Genomic DNA, 16,239 nt, shown 5'->3' on the forward strand with positions numbered 1-16,239 from the left:
ATGTCAATTATTTACATAAAACATCTTAAATATGTTGCAAATATGTAAAACTATTTCCCCTTCCAACTCTTAGTTATTGTTTTGCTTTTGTGTAATTAATTGGGAGTTAAAATTTAAACAGGAAATCAGAACTAAAGATGCCCAGTTTTACCATCAGCTCAACAGCACAGGTTTGTTTGTTTGTTTGTTTATTTTAATATTAACAGGAATATAGCATGATTGACCTCCAGAGACCCAACCCTAACAAAAAAATTTATGTATATCTTTCTTAAGAATGTTGTGGAGGAGATTTGGTTAGGCTCGTGGCCCTGTCTCTGGAGATCCAAATTCTAATCCTGATTCTCTCACTAACTGGCCTGGGATTTCTGGACAGGCCATCTTCCTTACCAAAATGAATGCAAAGGATATTAGGATTTCTAAGATATCTTCTGGTATGCCTAAGTATTGTCATACCTAAGATTATGTGCTCAATTTGGATCAAAGAAATATTGGAATTTTCCCCAAATTTATCAGTGTTATCTTGAGGTCCACATCTAGGACTTTATTCTTTTCTCCCCCCACCCCCCGCCCCATAGAGGTGCCGGATCCCCTCCCGTTTTTGGACAAGTCTCGGACAATTTTTTCTTAACTCTCTTCCTAACTGTTTTAAACTCATTCTCTTCCCCTTTCTTTATGTTTCCCTCACTTTATTTCTACCTTGAAATCTTTTAGAGCTCATTTTTAGCATTCTTCATCCCCGTGAATGCTGCTGAATAGTAGTATTTTCACATAAAAGAACTTTAATATTTTTCCGTGCTCTACTTCTGCTTTACTCATTTCAACTCCTCTTATTTGGTCCCACATTAGAGTAGGTTCAACGATTAAATGTATTTTTGGTTACTGCGGTGTGCCGTGACCCAGCCTCTATTTCTCTGCATTTTTTTCTTTCTTTTTTAATATCCACGTGAGTCTAGAAGTTACTAGTATGGCCATTTTTTAAAGTGCAATTTAAAAGCACAGAATGAATGGAAACAACATCCTTGTCTAGAATCGAATAAGCATGTGACTTCTTCACTTAAAGTTTTTCCACTGACTCAGATTGGGAAAAACATTATACAATCATCTAGATCAAAACCCTGCCATCAAGGAGTATTGTATCAATACTATTTCAAACTGTTAAGTAACCATGCATGTAGTGGGGAGGGATTTCACCAAGGTGAAAGCTGTGTGTTTCTGAGGTCTTTTAGCCTAGGAACTCAAGTAATTTTCTTTCTTTCTTTTTTTTTTTTGATGAAAAAATAGCAAATAAAGGATCAGCTTCTCACTGATTATACCTACTTGTGGACCAAAAGAGCTGGTTATGATCAAACTCAGCCTTCATGAGTATCATTGTGCTTCTCCAAGTACTTCCGTCCTCTTTTCCAGTTACCTGTTACATGGCATGTGGAAACTTGAAGGCTTTGTTCCAGCACAGGGTGGAAATCAGGCAATTCAAAAGCCCATCTAGTGCTGAAGAAGGACTCCAATCTAATGTTGGACTGTTTCCCTGAGTTAACTTTTGGTATCTCAAATATTGTGATTTTTAAAAAATCTTCCATTCAAATGTTATTAATTTTGAAAATTTTGAACTAGCATGGAGAAATAGTCACCAAGTTCATTGTCATAGTCACAGTGTCTAATAGATTTACTAGATAAAGACATCAGTTCCTCCTCAGTCTTCATAATATTTTTCAAATTTCCACTTTTGATATGGCTTCACTGGGTCACAAGCAGCAACTTTCAGGGTCTTCTGAGAGAAATTTCCTTCTAAGCATAACAACTGGTGATAGTTTCCAAAAACAATGTGATTCACCTGGAGAGAAACATGATCTGAGAATGAGCCACAGACTGAATTTGACAATCGTGATGTAAGAAAATGAAAACCAATAAAAAATTAGGTAATTACATTTTTGATTTTTCAGGAATTCTCCTGAACAAAATTAATAACATAAACACAGGTTTTAGGCAGTATTAAGTTTGTCTTTATCTCAAACTAAGTTCTCACATTCTCCTAGCTACAAGACTTTTAATTCTTCATGAGACAAAAGATGAATTTTCTGATGATATGGCTGATAACTATATTATTTAAAGGAAATAATTCCAGATGGCATTTACTATATTTGATCGCTGGCTGCCTCACTGCTGGTAGTAAGAAAAAATACACACCATTATAAAAAGTGTGTTAGTTAATTTCTTAAGTCTGTGACTTAGAATGCAAATTTGGAATAAAAAGTGCTAGAAATGATGTATTTTATTTAAGAGTTTCCTATCATGATCTCTGAGAGTACATAATGTCTGATGTCCAGAAAGTCCAGATGTGATTAGAGAAAGTCATAGGTATTTCAGAGGTTCTTTTATTGCTTAATATTTATTGAATGTCCTAGAAATGGTCGATAACCTACTTAGAACTTGCTCATGGGTTTATAATTTTTTTCATTTACCAGTCCTCTCAATTACCCATGACTGTGACAAAGATCATTCTAATTATATATATATTTAATTATATATATAATATATATATATGTTGTTTTGAAATGCTTTAAAAATTTATCAAACAGGGGTGACTTCATAATAATTTATTTTAGAGATGCTCTTACAAAAACAATGTCATCCTTGTAGGATTTTGGGAATATGATGCTTGAGTATGCTCAAGGTTTTGTAAAAGAGATAACATTGAGAAGATCATTCTGGATTTTCTACAATGTTCTGCTCGTGGGTTGTAAAGAGGTAACTAAATAACTTGTCCCCAACAAAAAACACAATGTGGAAACCGGTATTGGAGGGGCATTCTATATCCAAATCCTAGACGCCACCTGTGAGACTTTTCCTTTTAGGTGGCCACAGTTCACAGCATTTGAGGAGGGCTGACCTAGAGGACACCTTTTAAATGCAGATTCAGAAATGTATAATTTTAATAGCTCACTGGTATCCGGGGTCAAACTCACTGTCACCCTTCCGCCTTCCATGAAGCTCTCAATGCCTAATGCTTTCTAAAAGAAGAGACATGTTCCTGTTATTCATAGTCTTATTCTCCATTTCTTTTGTTTTTTAAGACTTATACATCTTGGGGGACCTAGGAGGTTTTGTATGAAAACTACCAAAGTACTGAAAAAAGAAGAAAGATAATTGTCAAGATACTCATCTCCATGACATCTAGCATCGTGAAAAGGGGAACCCAAGGCAGAAGGCAGCTATGTAACATGTTACAAAGTCATAGGCACAAACAAGGTAGGGGAACAGCTTTCTAATTTTTGCCAGCTTAATTTAATTACCTTATTTACAAATTGGCTTACCATTAAGGAGACCAGTGTTGGGCCTATACAAAAATCAGCGAATAAAGGCTTAAGTTCTCAGTGGGCCCAATCCAGTTTATAAGTAAGCCCTATGTAATTTAAGGACTGTCAGCTCCTAAATATTTTCTCACCAGCCTAATATCTTTTCTGATAACAGATTCACTTCTGAAGATGAGAAATGTATTCTTTTTATCATTCGCAATCTCAATCTTTCCCCCCTCTCTCCCCCTCTTTCCCTCCCTCCCTCCCTCCCTCCCTGCGTATCTATCTATCTAATCTATCTATCTATCTATCCATCTACCTATCTCTCTCTCTCCCTCTCTCTCTCTATCGCTCCTCTTTGCCACAGGGTTAAGAAAGCAGAAGGTAAAATGTAATTTATTCAATATGTGTTTACAGATTTTCTTAACACTCTGCAACGTGAAATTAGCAGCTCACACACTGGTAATTCCTAATTTTTCTGAATAACTCGATAATAACCATCATCACTAAAAAGAAAAAAATATTGTCCAGAAGGAACTGAAATATAACAGGGATGATCTATAGAAAGAAAGATTGGAGGAGGTGTTGCTTAGGTCCTAATTTTGATCCTGAGCAGGAAGAAAAATGTCATGAAGAGAACAGTCACTGGCTGTGACATCAAAAAGAATGGAGGCGCTCCAAAGAAAAAAGTGTGCTTACTTCGGGGTTCATCCCTGAGCAAAATGATGGTCTCGCATACTAAATGCATTCAGTGGATTTGGTGGCTACCTGCTAGTGAGATAGCAGAAAATTTGAGAAGGCAGGCTTGAAATTATTCCTGCCACTCCAAGATCCTACACCAAAGCTTATGACTTTGTGTCCTATTAAAATATAATTGGGGAAAACAGAAGACTTTGAGAGTGAATAGGATAGAGCACAGATGTTCTGGTAAATATTCACAACTGGACCTCTGGTAAAACATCCCCGATTTGTAGTGTGAAATAAAATTCATATTTATGGCAAGACAAGAAAAATTTAAACATAAAAATTCTTCTCTGCCCTTTGACCTCCCCTCTCCCCCATCTATGCATTGTGTCTCTGCATTATGCATTGACTGAACTTCCCCCATCAGCAGGAATACCTGCTCAACCATAAACAACAACATTCTTCTAGCATCAACAACTCCTTAAAAGAGAACAGTCCTTCCTGATCTTGTGAAGGGTCACATGACCCACCACGATGGCACTTAAATCTGGATTGTGTAAATTGTCAATAATTCGTTATTTAATGTGCAACCCTGTGTCTCAAAAAATTTATATAAACTGAGTCTTGACTTCTAACAGGCAGAACAGTTCTCAGAGCTTTCTGAGATGCTCTTTCCGGGTTATAATCCTCAAATTTGGCTCAAATAAAATTTTCCAATTCTTTCTTAGATCGACTGGTTAATTTTTTGTCAACAGTAGCATGGGTATAAATACTTGCATCACGGCTGGTTTCAAGTTACCCATGTGACATTGCTGAATGTGAAGTTGGCAAGAGCTGTGCACAGCCAGCTCCCCCAGGCTGGTTGGAGTTGGCTCCAGCACCGGCTCAGAGCCTAGGCCTCTGGGAACCAGAGGGCATGAGAAAGTCTCTCTACACGGAAAGGAGGCAGGATGCGGAACCAGGTTCACACTAAGTGCAGGGCTTGTGGGAAGCACACTGCTTCTCACTTTTCCCATATCCTGTCCCTGTAAACTTCCCTGGTAACCAGTGAGAACCAATTCTAGTCTATACCTTTCTTCTGGCATTATTAGTTGACTGAAGCAAATGACTTTTAGAAACAAAGATGACAATAGCAATTTAACCAAAAGAACCTGGTGACTGTTCTATTTAAAATAACTGATTTGAAATAAATTTTGTGAAAAGAATAAAAAAGGACTCGACAATTTATAGAAAATATCTGTTTATCTCTCTGTATGAACTTTCACACTGTCTCTATTGTCCCAAACACATTTAAGGCTTCTGATTGAGAAAGCTGACAATGAGGGTTTTATGTCCCATTTAATTGAAAGCTGGATTTGTTGTAAGCAACAGGTGCAAATATTCTCTTACCAGTTCTGGATGAAAGACGGATGTTGATTTATGCAGCCATTTTAGCCCTTTGTTTCTGTTATCACAAGGGTGCAGCCTCAGGGCTCCGTTATCAGGGAAGGGAGCTAAGCACCATTCTCCTTGTTTAATAAGCCTTAACCAGGTGTAATTAAATTGTTGAAGCTGTAGGTGAAATGAATAAGAAGGTGACTTCCAATGGCACACACAAGTAGCAGCTTTGTCAAACGTTTTTGTTAGCAATGCTTAAGAATATAGGCACTCTAGTCAGATGTTCTGTGTTCAAATCCTGGTGTTGTCATTTTCAATTCTGACCATGTGGGCATATTATTTACCCTGTCTAATCTCATTTTTATCATTTTTAAGTTGGATAGCTATAGTGTCTATCTCAAAACCTTGGGGTAATGACTCTCAAGTGTTGAGCACACAGTAAGGCCTCAATAAGTGTTAGTTGCAATAATAAAAAGTATTTAGTACAATTAGTATGTATCTGCGAATGGATGTCATTTTAGGTGTTCTGAATGCCAGACTACCTTGGTGCTTGAAGTATTGGAACATTCAAACCACCACATAATTTAGGCCCCTGGCCATTGGGGCTACAGGGAGATCCAAGTCACAGTCCTAAATTACTTTGATGGGAATTATTATGTTTCTTTTTTTTAAGACTAGACATTTGGACTCCTAGAGGCTTTGTTCTATTATAGGAAAGGTTAAAAATCTTTCTTTGCTGGTCGCATAAGGAATCACCAGTTTGCTACTGCGTCAGCATCCCCCAGTTCACAGGAATGGCTCTTGGAGATGTCCAGTTTTGGGGAGTCGCCAACTGTATGTCTAAAATAAATACTGTTTTAGGTAATGGAAGGATGTTTTAAATTTTATAATAATTTTTATAATTTTTATAAATATTTCTCTCCAGTTTTCTTACAACCTAGTACTGTCTGCCTGGTCAATATACTCTAAATGTCTAGGTATGTGGGAAATTTGTTGTTTTGCACCAATGTAAACATATTTTAAGAAAATAGACTGCTGGTAAAATCTATCTAAATACTTTTATCTAGTGAATCATTTGTAATGTAATTGAGATTTAACTTAGATTATCAAGTATGTTATTGTATTAGAACTCTCCATTCAAAGGGTAGTACCTGGACCAAAATTAGCATCTCCTGGGAGCTACTTAGAAACGCTGAATCTCACTCCCCACTATGGACTTATTAAATCAGAATCTGCATTGTAACAAAATCCCCAGGTGATTTGAGCACACGTTAAATTTGAGAAGCACGAACATGTCATAATACAAGGATTTATGTGGCTACTAGGAGAAGCTAACTCTTACCTTGAAAAGGGACATTTCAACTGGTAGAAAAGTTAATAACTAAGGAGACATTTTAAGTAAGGTGACGGATAGGGCTTGATGGTTCAGTCCTAGGGTTTTATTCCTTTTGAGCTTTTTTGGATGAATGCTACAGTCACTGGCTTAATATTAAGCCTCATTAATTCTGCTAAAAATAAGTTAACTTCCTCCATGTTCCTTTACTTTTTATTACTCAAACCAACCAAAAGAAGCAGAAGCTAAAAATGAGTAACAAGACAAAAAGGAAGATGGGCGTTTGTGAAAAGCAGGGGCTCCATGATTCATACTTTTTGTCTCTTGGATCCCTTCGAGAGACTTAGTGGTTATTGAGAACTTGGGTTTTCAGATAAAATACTGGTTAATCAGACACAGAAAGTCACTATAATGATGAGTCTTGAAGGATTGCATTAGTTAATATTTTACTTTCATATAATTTGGACTGATTATGGTTTTGTTTTACAATTTACTACTTTATTTCCTCTTTGAATTGTTAATATGTGAAAATTACCTCTTTCAATTGATTTTTGACACTTTTCTCTTTCCTCTGTCTCCTCTTTCCTAATTAAGAACGAATTCCATTAGCTTCAAGTTTACAATCCATAGCTGAATTAGAGCAGCTTTGAATTAAGAGGTAGAGATGGGATGTGCTTGAAAATACAAGCAATACCTCTAAGTCAAAGCAAAGGAGTAAGTCTTGGCAAGCCTAGATTCTCATCACAAAAAATTTCTCTATCAAAGAATTTACCTGCAATTTTAGGGGGTGAGTTCAACTCCGGAATGTATGTTCCTGTGAGTCCTATTTGGTACCCAAACTGATAACTGTCCCCACAGAATGAGTTGTTAGGAAACGTATGTTGGAGAGGGAGGTGCTATCACTCAGAGCTCACCTCCAGCCCTGAAGAGTCCTTGCTCTGTTCTCCCTGGCCCTACTCCCTCCCCTAAATATTGTGCTCTGAGTTTGTTGAAATTTTGCTTAGAGTTTTCCACCATGGATCATGAATTGTGCAATTTGTATTACTCCCTTAAGATGTAGGATAATGTGTGTGTGTGTGGGGGGGGGGTGGAATCAGAGAGTAAAATTGCTCCCGTAGATTAATTATTTAAAAATATGTACCATCTTTATTTTCTTTATCATTTTGTCTTTATACGTAATGAGTTACTTTTCTCATTTTTGTCTTTATTACTATAGCAGTGAAAATTTGTGGAGCAGCAAATGTTAGATATTCTTTTACAGGCTTCACATGTGTTATCTAATTCTATCCTCACACCAGCTCTGGAATAGGCACTATTATCACTGTCATTTACCTAAGGGTTAAGAAATTTGCAGTTGACACGTTTTTTACAAGTGATGGAACCAGAACTGGGTCCCCGGTGGGTTGACTACAGTATCAACTACAGTTGACCTTTATTCCCTCAGTCACTGTCTTCTACATTTAGAAGTGGACCCTGTTGTCACCAACCCTATCATTACACAGAAATGTAGAAACTAATTACTGTTTCTGTAGGCGAAAATGAATTTCCCAAGTGAATGATGAATGTCATACCCTGCACCTATCAACTACACCTGCACCTACTATCAACTGTACCTACCATGAGAGAAAAAACCCAGCTCAGCATACCTTGCTGCTCCCATCACAGTCTTCCAGAATGGCTGTGGTGTTTTTGATGGAAATGCATTTACCCAAGGCCTCATTAATAAGCTAGGAAGCAAAATATAAAACATGCGTTAAGAAAAGATATTTTAAAGTACAACAAGACATTCAGAAAACACAGAACATAAAACTATAATAGGGTTAAAAGATAGTTAAGTTAATAGCATTACTTAGCACTATACAATTTTATTGGTTGCTGTCTCTAACAGAGACATAAGGTAATCTTGCTAAAGTACAGCTTCAATCTGTCAATTTAGGCCTGTGATTCAGCCACAGAGCCAACAGAGGCTCTTAATTAACCCTTGCCTGGAATGCTGAATAGGAAAGGAGAAAAAGGTGGCATGAAAAGTAGTTATTTTCTTGTCTCAAGTTTGTCTGATGCATATATTAAAAGTCAGTGCACATACTTGCAATTTAATCAAACCAGCGGTTATGGGCTCTGTTCCCTGGCTGACCCCTCCAAGCTATTCGACTGCTTAGGCACTGAATCATAGATAAATTGAGTCCTTCAAAAACAGCAGATGCCAGCTGACTCCTGGTCGGAATCTTCCTAATGACTCAGGCAAGCTACAATTCATTACAGGAAAGTCACGCAAGTTAATACACAGCAAAGCTTAAAGGCATTTTCTGGCAGGCCCCCAGGTTTTTAATGGATTTCTAAGGTCCAGTATGGAGGCAGCTTTCTATAAGTCACCATTTAATGTGGAAAAATATTGATTCCCTCGCTCCCTTTGACATTCTGGGCAGGTCTAACGAGATGGTGGGTTAATAGCACAATTTGCGGGCTTCCCTGGGGGCTTCCCTGGTGGCGTAGTGGTTGGGAGTACGCCTGCCGATGCAGGGGACACGGGTTCGTGCCCCGGTCTGGGAAGATCCCACATGCCGTGGAGCGGCTGGGCCCGTGAGCCATGGCCGCTGAGCCTGCGCGTCCGGAGCCTATGCTCCGCAACGGGAGAAGCCACAACAGTGAGAGGCCCGCATACCGCAAAAAAAAAAAAAAAAAAGAAAGAAAAAAAGCACAATTTGGACTTAGATATCTAGAAGAGCTGTGGAGAGCTAAGTGTCTACACAGGGAAGCCCCCTGTGCTGGGAAGTGGGGAAGTCTTTGTTGCCAGGGACTCTATTTGTGTCCTTTTTGTTCCAGGGCGCCTAACAAAGGGCTCTAACCCTGGAGCGCTGTAGGACGCAGGCTATGTAGCTCACAGAGTTGACAGACTTCATAACGCAGTGCTCAGTGGGTTGGTTCTCACTTTTACATGCATAACTTTTCTTGTGAGAAAGTTAAGGGGCATCTTTAGGGTCCAGAAAGTGCAGAATAAAATGTAAAAACAAGAGGGAAAATTGCAAATGCTGGCAAGCAGGGGACCAATAGTGAGCATGGATAAGCCAGAGCTGGAATTGAGGTCGTCCGCACATGATGGGAAGCTAAAAAGTTAGACCCTCAGTGGAATGGTGTACTGGGAAAAAACAATTTACCCATTAGCACAGGGGGACAAATGGGAAGCTAGGTTCTTCCATGGGAATCTGAAACCTTACATCAACCTTCATTTTGGTTTGAGATGCCCACTTACACCACTAGCATTGGCTAGGAACACTGATAGAACCCTCAAAGCACAAAAATAAACATAAAAATCTACCAGTTTTGTTACCTCTGGGGTGACTGGCAAGCAAAACATTTCTAGAAGAACAGAATCTCCATCAGAAATCCTCAAAGGAAGCTCTATTCACAATTTAAATTGTGACTAGACAATGACAAGTTTGGGAGGAGACAACCCATCATTAGTAAGTGGGAGCAGTCAGAACCTACAGAAGGAATCCACCACCATGAACTTCAGAGAAAGGGTTAATAAATAGAAGTGCACAGAGGTAGAATACTCCTGGAGTTGAAAGAAAGGAAATGCTGTCCCAATTGCTCTCTGGATCTTAACAGAAATAAATATAAACTCCTGTACTTGTAGATTATGCAGAAAATATCTTATCTTCAAATGAATTTGGAAAACTCTGGCTTCAGTACAGTTGAACAGGTTGCCTTACTCCAGAACTTCTCAGAACCTTCGGTACTGAGTGCAGGTTAATGTTTAGCTCGTGGCTCTGAAAGGCAATGTGGTACGAGAGTTTGCCAAATACATTTGACCATGGAATCCTATTTCTGACTGCACAACTAATAACTTTGCTCAGAACAGTGTTTGGGATCGCCTGGTTTAACTGATTTCTTTGTATTTATTTCTCACAATCCCTTCTTCCAAGCACTGAAAGGCTTAGAAAGAGAGAAAACTTTTCTATCCCTTGTCTCCCCTCTCCCACTTCATATGAAGATCTGTTTCCCTTCCCTTCTTTTGGAAATTACTGGAGAAACTGCTTTCCTTCATATAGGAATGGTCTATGAAGTGCTAAGGAATTGTTATTCTTTATCTCATTGTGAATAGTTTTGAAAACTGGTTTTTAACTTTTGATTTTTTAAAAATTATATCCATGCTTTTATTGTAAACCATGTCAATCTTTTTTTTTAAATTAGGAAGTACACAAGTTTTAAATTATCCATTTTGAATTATTTCATTTCCAATTTAGGAGGTGGGAGTTCCCTATGGTTTATCTCAGAGTTGTTAAACACTAGGCTAGAAGCTGTTTGCTGAGTTTTATCCAACATAAATACAAATTATTGGTGAGGTTCTTTTACTTTATTATTTTCAAATATTTTTGGTTCAGTGAGAAAAGATTTGTTCTTATTTTTAAAAAGTCAAACTTTCCTCAGTGTGTAGGTTTAAAGAAGGGAAAAATATGGAGCAAGTAAAAAAAAGCTGTGGATTTTATTTTCTTGGAACTTTACATGATTATCTATCCAAAATAATGGTCTAGTTAATCTTACTCTGAATTGCCTGGAGAAAGGTTTTTTGTTTGTTTGTTTGTTTGTTTTAATAGTAATAATACTCCCTACTGGTTGCTTCAGAAGGGAGCAAATGTCATTTTATTAAAATTTGTCTAAGGAAGGCAGCAAATAGGCAGGAAAATAGAAAGAATTTGTTAAAACCATTTAAAAAATATTTTCCACATTTTGTTGTATTAAAACTCAGGCATCAGCATAAGGCTGTTTCATTAGGAGAGCTCTTCAAAAATTTCAAGGGAACTATTATACAAGCTAGCCTCAAAGAGGAGCAAAAGATAGTTTTTTAGTTCCCTCTGGTGGTTAAAGTTCAGTAATGCTCTTGCTGAGATTCTGTGTTGTTAGGACAGGAAAAAATTACTACGGTGATAATTTCTTTTTATTTTATCCTGCTCAGGAAATAGAGTCTTAAAAATGTAAATTTATTTTACAAGCATATTATTTGAACAGTGTATTAACCCAGGTTATTCTTGCTAATGAGTTATCTAAGATAAAATATCAGGTTGAACCATCTGAAGTAGCGACTATTGCATTTTGACCTACAAAGGTGGCAATTATGTCATACACAAACAGATTACATATACTTATTTGTCAGTTGAATTTTATAAAAGCAGAACAAATTCTCAGACTGGTTTCCTCTCTTTCTCACTTTTCTGGGATCTCCTTTATATCATCAAGGGGAATGGCTTTACTAAGTGTCCTTGTCATCAGGAGATTTCCTAGGCAGAGAAAAACTGGGTTTGTACAATCCACTTTCTAGGGAGAACTAAAAAATATGACCTAAAAAAAGATTAAAAATTTGCATTACAGGAGAAGACCTCCAGGTCAAGGCTTGACTAACCATCTCTAAACCCAGTCTATGGTAAGTGTTCTCATATCTTGTCATCTTCTTCAAATTAAGCCTCGCTCCTAGAATGGTTTTGAAATGGCTTTTTTTTTTTTTTTTTTTTTTGCATTACGCGGGCCTCTCACTGTTGTGGCCTCTCCCGTTGTGGAACACAGGCTCCGGACGCGCAGGCTCAGCGGCCATGGCTCACGGGCCCAGCCGCTCCGCGGCACGTGGGATCTTCCCGGACCGGGGCACGAACCCGCGTCCCCTGCATCGGCAGGCGGACTCTCAACCACTGCGCCACCAGGGAAGCCCTGAAATGGCTTTTTGTTTGTTTGTTTTCTCTCTTATTTTTTTTAGAGTTTCTCTCCTTCCTTGACTTTTCTTAGCTTTGTACTCTATCCAACCTATCAAGTTTGGCTTCTTTCCTTTTGGTATGTTACCTTGTGCCCTGGAATTTTCCCTGCTATTGTCTGACAATTTCTGTTATTTTCAATCCCTCTTTGAAATCTCTAAAATTCTAATTAAATCACGTCATGCCATTGCTTAACCCTACTCAGCAACTTCCAATTACATTCTGAAGAGAGAGAGAGAGAGAGAGAGAGAGAGAGAGAGAATCCTTACTCTGCCCGCAAGGACCTGTGTATGCATCTCCTTCTTCTCTCTTCACCTTCATCTGGTGCCATCCTTCCCACCTTCACACCCTGATAACAACATCCATCTTCTTTCCAGTTCTTGAAATCCTCAAACTTTCACCTGTCTTAGAGTTTTTGCACAAAGGGCATCCTCTGCCCACGGCTCTCTTCTTTACAGCTTGGCCAGCGCTTGGTCTTTCAGGCCTGGCCTTCAATGTCTCCACAGAGTTGACTACTCTAAGAATAATTCCTGACTTGTGGCCAGTTCCCTAAATAAAAGCTATTATATTTTTTATTTACAGTTTACTTGCTTATTTGTTTATTATCTTTCTATCCTACCCAACTTCAAGCGCCACAGAGAAGGGATCAAGTCTACTTCATTCATCACCCTACAATCCAGTTCTGAAATACTGCCTGGTTTCTTGACACTTGGTGCGTGTTCGCTGAATTAATCAATGAGCATGGCCGCCTGGAAGCCTTCCTCAAGTTTACCCAATGTATGTAGTCCTCAACCGCGCTTGGTCTCCTCTGCACTCATATTTGCTGTTTACTTATAATGTAATAATTCATTCTTCCCCATGCATTTTCAAAAGGGTTTTTGCATTGTCTTTTGACGAAGTCAGATTTTAAATTGCTGCTTGAACTTACCACACCACTTGCCCTCACTATGGGAGCCTTCAAGTCTGGAAAAACATTCTCCAAGTACCACTTGAAGCTTTTGCATTTTAGTTTCTTTCGAAGTTCCCGTTGCTGGGTGAGGTTTCCGACATCTAACCCTTGGTCTGTGAGGTGATCCCCATGGCCGTAGAAGAGCTCCTTGTACTCATCAAGCCAGACCTCAGCCACCCTCACCAAGTTCCGCTCCACTGTCTTCATCCGGTCTTTGGGGAAGGAATACGGATTGTCATTTCGGAATATGTGGCCCACTCGGGAACAGGGAATGATCTCAATTTCGCCACCACACATCCACACCTGGAACAATTTGATGACACACACCAATTATCCAGTGATTGCCCACAAATCATGGGCAATTAATGACAAGAAGCCACCCGGCAACTTTTTCCCCCTGTTGAAGTACTACTCTTCACTTCTGAAACCCTTTTCAACAGAAAATTAAACTCAACAGGTTTATTTAATTTTGTATATTGCTGTGGACCATTTTAGGGTTATTAAAATATATATTTTCTCTTTTCCTATCCTGTATAAATCTTGTTTTTTTCCTAAAAAAATCCTAACAGAATCCCAATGTATGAAATATGTACCATGAGTTCCTGCTTCAGTCAGATCAAGGAAAGGAATATATATTTCCTTTTTTTTTCACTGTCCCCTTCTCACATCTTGGAATGATCTGTATGACTTGTGGCCACAACTGAAGACAATTCTTCCTGATCAAGAGCTCAAAGTAATACCCCTGTTACTCTATACACCCCTCTCCATAGGAAAGCAGGTGCTTTGGATGCTCTCCACTGTGGCTGCTGCCACCGCTTTCTCAGATATGAATCAATGGCTATATAAATATCCAGAGTTATCTGAGACGTCCTAAGATGCTGTACTATCGCCTGTTGGTGGCCTTCCCTAGTGGCTCTTTTTATCCTTTTGTCACTTGTGCTCTCCAAGATGGCCCGTTACTAAATAATTCCATTATTTCTAATATATTAGAAAAACCTATGAGAGTAATTTTGTGTCGAGTATGCATCCCACAGCATTTACATTGAATGGCAGACAGTTATTTTCCCCACATTCAGATGCAGAAACCATGTTGAGAAATATGGGGGAACTCCAATAAATTTCATGAGAGTTATTGATTCTTCCGAATTCAATCTGGAATATGAAGACGTTAATCCAGAGACCTTAATATTTCTGTGAAATTTCCTCCCAGAGATAGTAACATAACTGATTGTATTAGTGAAATGAAACTGTTTAAAAATGATAAACTCGTAATTGTAAAGAGAATTTGAGAAGCACTTGGTGTTACCTTGAAAGAGAGCTCCATATTTTCTCCACCCCAAACGTCGAGCCCAGGATCGTATGTTCCAAGTTCAAAAAAGTAATTTTTATCAATAGAAAATAATCCACCTGCCATGACGGGGCATCTACAAAAAGAAAAGTTGGCTTTTTAATCTCGCATGTCATGGGAGCTCAACTTTTAGAGTGGGTTCCCTACTAGGAGGCATTTTAGAATATTTACCAAGTATGGGGAGGTCTTGAAAGAAGTCACACATAGCATCTAAGTGACAAATTCCCTGGTTTATGTGACAGAACTTGATTAGGATCAGCAAAGATGGGGCCTGGAACTAGGATTCTTACTTGTCATTTATGCCCTGACACAAATTCTCCAGAGATGTTATTTTTAATAACAGTTATTTAGTGCTGTTTAAGGAAGACCCAGCAGGCACTGCTGTAAGTGTTATATATGTACTAACTCAGGCCTCACAAAAATCCCGTATGTAACACTAAGAAACTACAACCCAGAAAAGGTAACAAAGTTTCCTAAGGTCACAGACTGGTAGGCTGTACATCTGGGGTTCAAATTTGGGTGGTCTGGCTTGACTCTATGATTTCTCCCCCGCTATACTGCCTCAACTGTACACAAACTATACTGACAGCTTGTTATGTGGCAAACACTTTTTAAAGCACTTTATATATAGTATTATCTGATTTAATTCTCAAAACAATCCGAGGTAGCTACTTCTGTTAGTCTTAAAGTAAAAATGAGGAAACAGAGACTCAAAGAGGTTAAGAAACTTTTTAAAAGTCACCACTAGTACCTAGTAGAGTTCAGATTTAAACCCAAAGGGTCTGACTCCAGAGCCTTCACTGCTGTTATTGGTCATGGGGAACAGAAACTACATTTGAGTCAGCAGTTAGACAAGGCAGTCATCACTTCCCATGGTGGTCACCAAGGGCTCCCCCTGCTCTGCCTGAGGCTGGCTGAGTGCTCATCCTGCAGGTCTAGACTTTGGGGGAAGTGTTAGGAAGCTCCCACCACTTTGGCTTCAGGTCTAAGCTGTGTTCTTCAATCCAGTTTCTCCAGCAATAAAGCCCCAATTATAATTCACATCCAGCTTCTGTGTCTATTTCTCAATTTATTCACAGAATTTTGCACCCTTCCCATAGAAAGTACAGGATTAGACTCAAAAAGAATTAGAATGATCTCTCTATTACTATTATTTACTCTTAATTTTTACTCATGTTGACTTTAATATTATGTGTGTTTATATAGCATTTATGCAGCACATTTAAGTGGCTTATATTTCTTAGTTTGCAAATCCCAGAGAACAGGAGTAGTGTTTGTGAATTTCCCTGGTTCAGGGCTGGATAGGGTGCAATAGCCCACTGAAAAGGTGAGTTTTGGTTGTGGGAAACTAACTTCTCAGGAAAACATTGTTTGCTTTTGGTCATTTATTGGCTAGAACTGTAATTCTTGGTGTTCTATAGACTGACAGCATATACTTGTTTTGTGGAATTGCTTCCTATGCCTTTATAAAAAAGATATATGACTCCTTCCTAATCTTAAGTTTCACACAC

The 16,239-nt window shown here is 38.5% G+C and overlaps 1 protein-coding gene across 1 annotated transcript in view; it reads right to left on the bottom strand.

The window, feature by feature from the left end:
- Positions 1 to 1,690: 1,690 nt before the first annotated feature.
- Positions 1,691 to 16,239, bottom strand: part of GALNT5 (polypeptide N-acetylgalactosaminyltransferase 5) — a 36,308-nt gene continuing 21,759 nt past the window's right edge. The window contains exons 6-10 of the mRNA XM_030849901.2: positions 14,687 to 14,804; positions 13,360 to 13,683; positions 8,334 to 8,414; positions 5,367 to 5,528; positions 1,691 to 1,831 (exon numbers count right to left, since the gene is read on the bottom strand). Coding sequence (XP_030705761.2) covers positions 1,691 to 1,831; positions 5,367 to 5,528; positions 8,334 to 8,414; positions 13,360 to 13,683; positions 14,687 to 14,804 — 826 coding nt within the window. The remainder of the gene's footprint in view (positions 1,832 to 5,366; positions 5,529 to 8,333; positions 8,415 to 13,359; positions 13,684 to 14,686; positions 14,805 to 16,239) is intronic.

This window comes from Globicephala melas, chromosome 7, assembly GCF_963455315.2.
Source record: "Globicephala melas chromosome 7, mGloMel1.2, whole genome shotgun sequence".
Classification (NCBI taxonomy): Eukaryota; Metazoa; Chordata; class Mammalia; order Artiodactyla; family Delphinidae; genus Globicephala; species Globicephala melas.